Source organism: Schistocerca gregaria, chromosome 4, assembly GCF_023897955.1.
Source record: "Schistocerca gregaria isolate iqSchGreg1 chromosome 4, iqSchGreg1.2, whole genome shotgun sequence".
Classification (NCBI taxonomy): domain Eukaryota; kingdom Metazoa; phylum Arthropoda; class Insecta; order Orthoptera; family Acrididae; genus Schistocerca; species Schistocerca gregaria.
In genome coordinates this window covers 350,763,501-350,765,699 of record NC_064923.1, presented here as the reverse complement: position 1 = coordinate 350,765,699, position 2,199 = coordinate 350,763,501, and the positions used below count along the sequence as shown (strand labels likewise).

The 2,199-nt window shown below is 36.7% G+C and overlaps 1 protein-coding gene across 1 annotated transcript; it reads left to right on the top strand.

Moving 5' to 3' along the window:
* The first annotated feature begins 1,278 nt into the window (after nt 1-1,278).
* LOC126267719 (zinc finger MYM-type protein 5-like) lies at nt 1,279-1,766 on the top strand. Its single transcript, XM_049973021.1, has 2 exons — nt 1,279-1,543; nt 1,657-1,766. Exons 1-2 carry the CDS (start codon nt 1,279-1,281, stop codon nt 1,764-1,766), a joined length of 375 nt encoding a protein of 124 aa, XP_049828978.1.
* Nucleotides 1,767-2,199: the final 433 nt, after the last annotated feature.

Below are 2,199 nucleotides of genomic sequence, written 5' to 3'. Positions count from 1 at the left end.
TTACATTAGGTGCACTTCTGTGTCATGTACCATGGTGATGAGGATACAGGGAGGGAATGATGCAGAAATGTTGAAGAAGTTTTGTTTTTGTTTGTATATATTTTGTTTAATTTTGAGGTTGTAATTTATGGATTAATTTCATTCTTGTAGTGTGTTAACGTTTATTTAGTGCAGTAATTTTGGAGAATATTTTGTCTTGCAGTACATACAGTGATTTTGCTCTGGTAATGCAAACTGTCACAGAGATGGGCAAGATAGAGTTGTTTCTAGGGGGACTGGCATGCAAGGATGCATACTGGACATCCTTGGAACATTAACATATTTCCAGAAGGCATGACCTCACTGGACGTGCTCAGCGTATTACCCAATTTATCATCACTTCCTATGAGCATTTAGAGCCAGCCTTACGCATGTCCAAATGGTGCAAATGCGCAGAGTCCCTTGCTTCCTGGGAACCCGCAGAAAACATTAGAAGGTAATTTGAAAACTGTCACCCATAATTTTGTTATTACAAATAAATTGAAAAAATAAAGTAAAATGTTCCTGAAACAAATTTTAATCTAATGTAATTCAATTATGTACCCATTGTGACATGACTATGCTCACTGGAGTATGTTTCATAAATTATGCCTGCATCGGTGTCAATTACGTACCCATTGTGACATGACTACGCTCACTGGAGTATGTTTCATAAATTATGCCTGCATCGGTGTCGAGGGAACTGTGGGGTATCATACTGATGCACTATAGTAACATCTGTTGTCAACGTGTGTCTTAGAGGTCACACGTAAGTTAGGATGCATGCAATTCATTGTTTCTTGCCACCCCTTCATGGCGTTTCTACTCATTGTTGTGGCTAAAAATCAAGCATTACATTCTTCCATCAGCAAGTGTTTTTCTCAGAATAAGTAGTTACAGAATTTTCCAGTTCATGCTGTTCCATTTGTTGTACGTGCGCTCTGTGTGAAGATAAAGTGCTTTTGCCTGCCTGTGAAGTTCAAAGTGCCAACAGGGGAACGAACAATTTTTGAATTCACAAAAAGGCACTTTCAAAAAATTTCTTCAATCTACATCTTGAGACAGTGAGTGTAAGTGTGCTGAACAGATGATGGCATTTATACTAGCCTCTCATCAAGTGATGCTTTAGATTCAAGCGAATGTGAAGCATCGGAGTGTGGATCACCTGCTATCACACATTCATGCAGGCCTAGTAGTAGCAATTCTGAAGTAATCACAAATTCGGGCCCAGGCACTCGGCTTAATGTGTTAACATACACCATGATAAAAGAAATTGTACAGAAAAGCCCTACTAAAATTGTAAATTTTGAGCCTTCCTTAAATGAGAACAGAAGAAAACTTTCAATTAATTTTTATGTAAGAGCTTTAACAAATGGAGAAAAAAGGGATCATAAATGGCTTGTGTATTCAAAATCTATTGAAAAAGATTTTTTTTCTTTTTGTTGTAAACTTTTTGAATTTTCTTCAAGTAAGCTGTCAAGCAATGGACTCTGTGATTTGGTTCATTTAGGGAATTGGCTTCAAGGTATTAACAATCACTTAACCACATAAACTGCACAAAAAATGGAAGGAATGTGAGACACGTTGGAAACAAAAGAGTGGTATTGATCAAATTACCTTGAACTACTGGAAAACTAGAAGGAACATTGGCATTGGGTTCTAAAAAGAATTATACACACCATCAGGTACCTAGCACAACAAAATATGGCCTTAAGGGGAACCAGCGACGAGCTCTATCAAGAAAATGATGCTATTTTCTTGGTCTGATCAAAATGATAGCAGAATCTGACACTGTTTTGAAGGGATATTTAAGGTGGGTAAAAACTCAAGGAATTCATAACCCTTATCTTGGGAAAAAATTCAAAATGAACTCATATATCTGCTTGCCAACAATGTAAAAAACAGCATTGTTAATTTTGTAAAAGAAAATAAATATTTTTCTGTAGTACTCGATTGTACTCCTTACACAAGCCACAATGAACAAATTTCATTGATTGTTAGGTGTGTAAACTTATCGAAAAATGCAGTGACTGTACAAGAACACTTCCTTAACTTTCTGAACATCACTTCAACAAAAGGAGAGAGTTCGGCTGAAACCCTTTTGTCCAAACTAGATCAACTACGACTCAATATTCATGACTGCACAGGCAAAAGTTACTATAATGGCAGAAATTTGAAAGG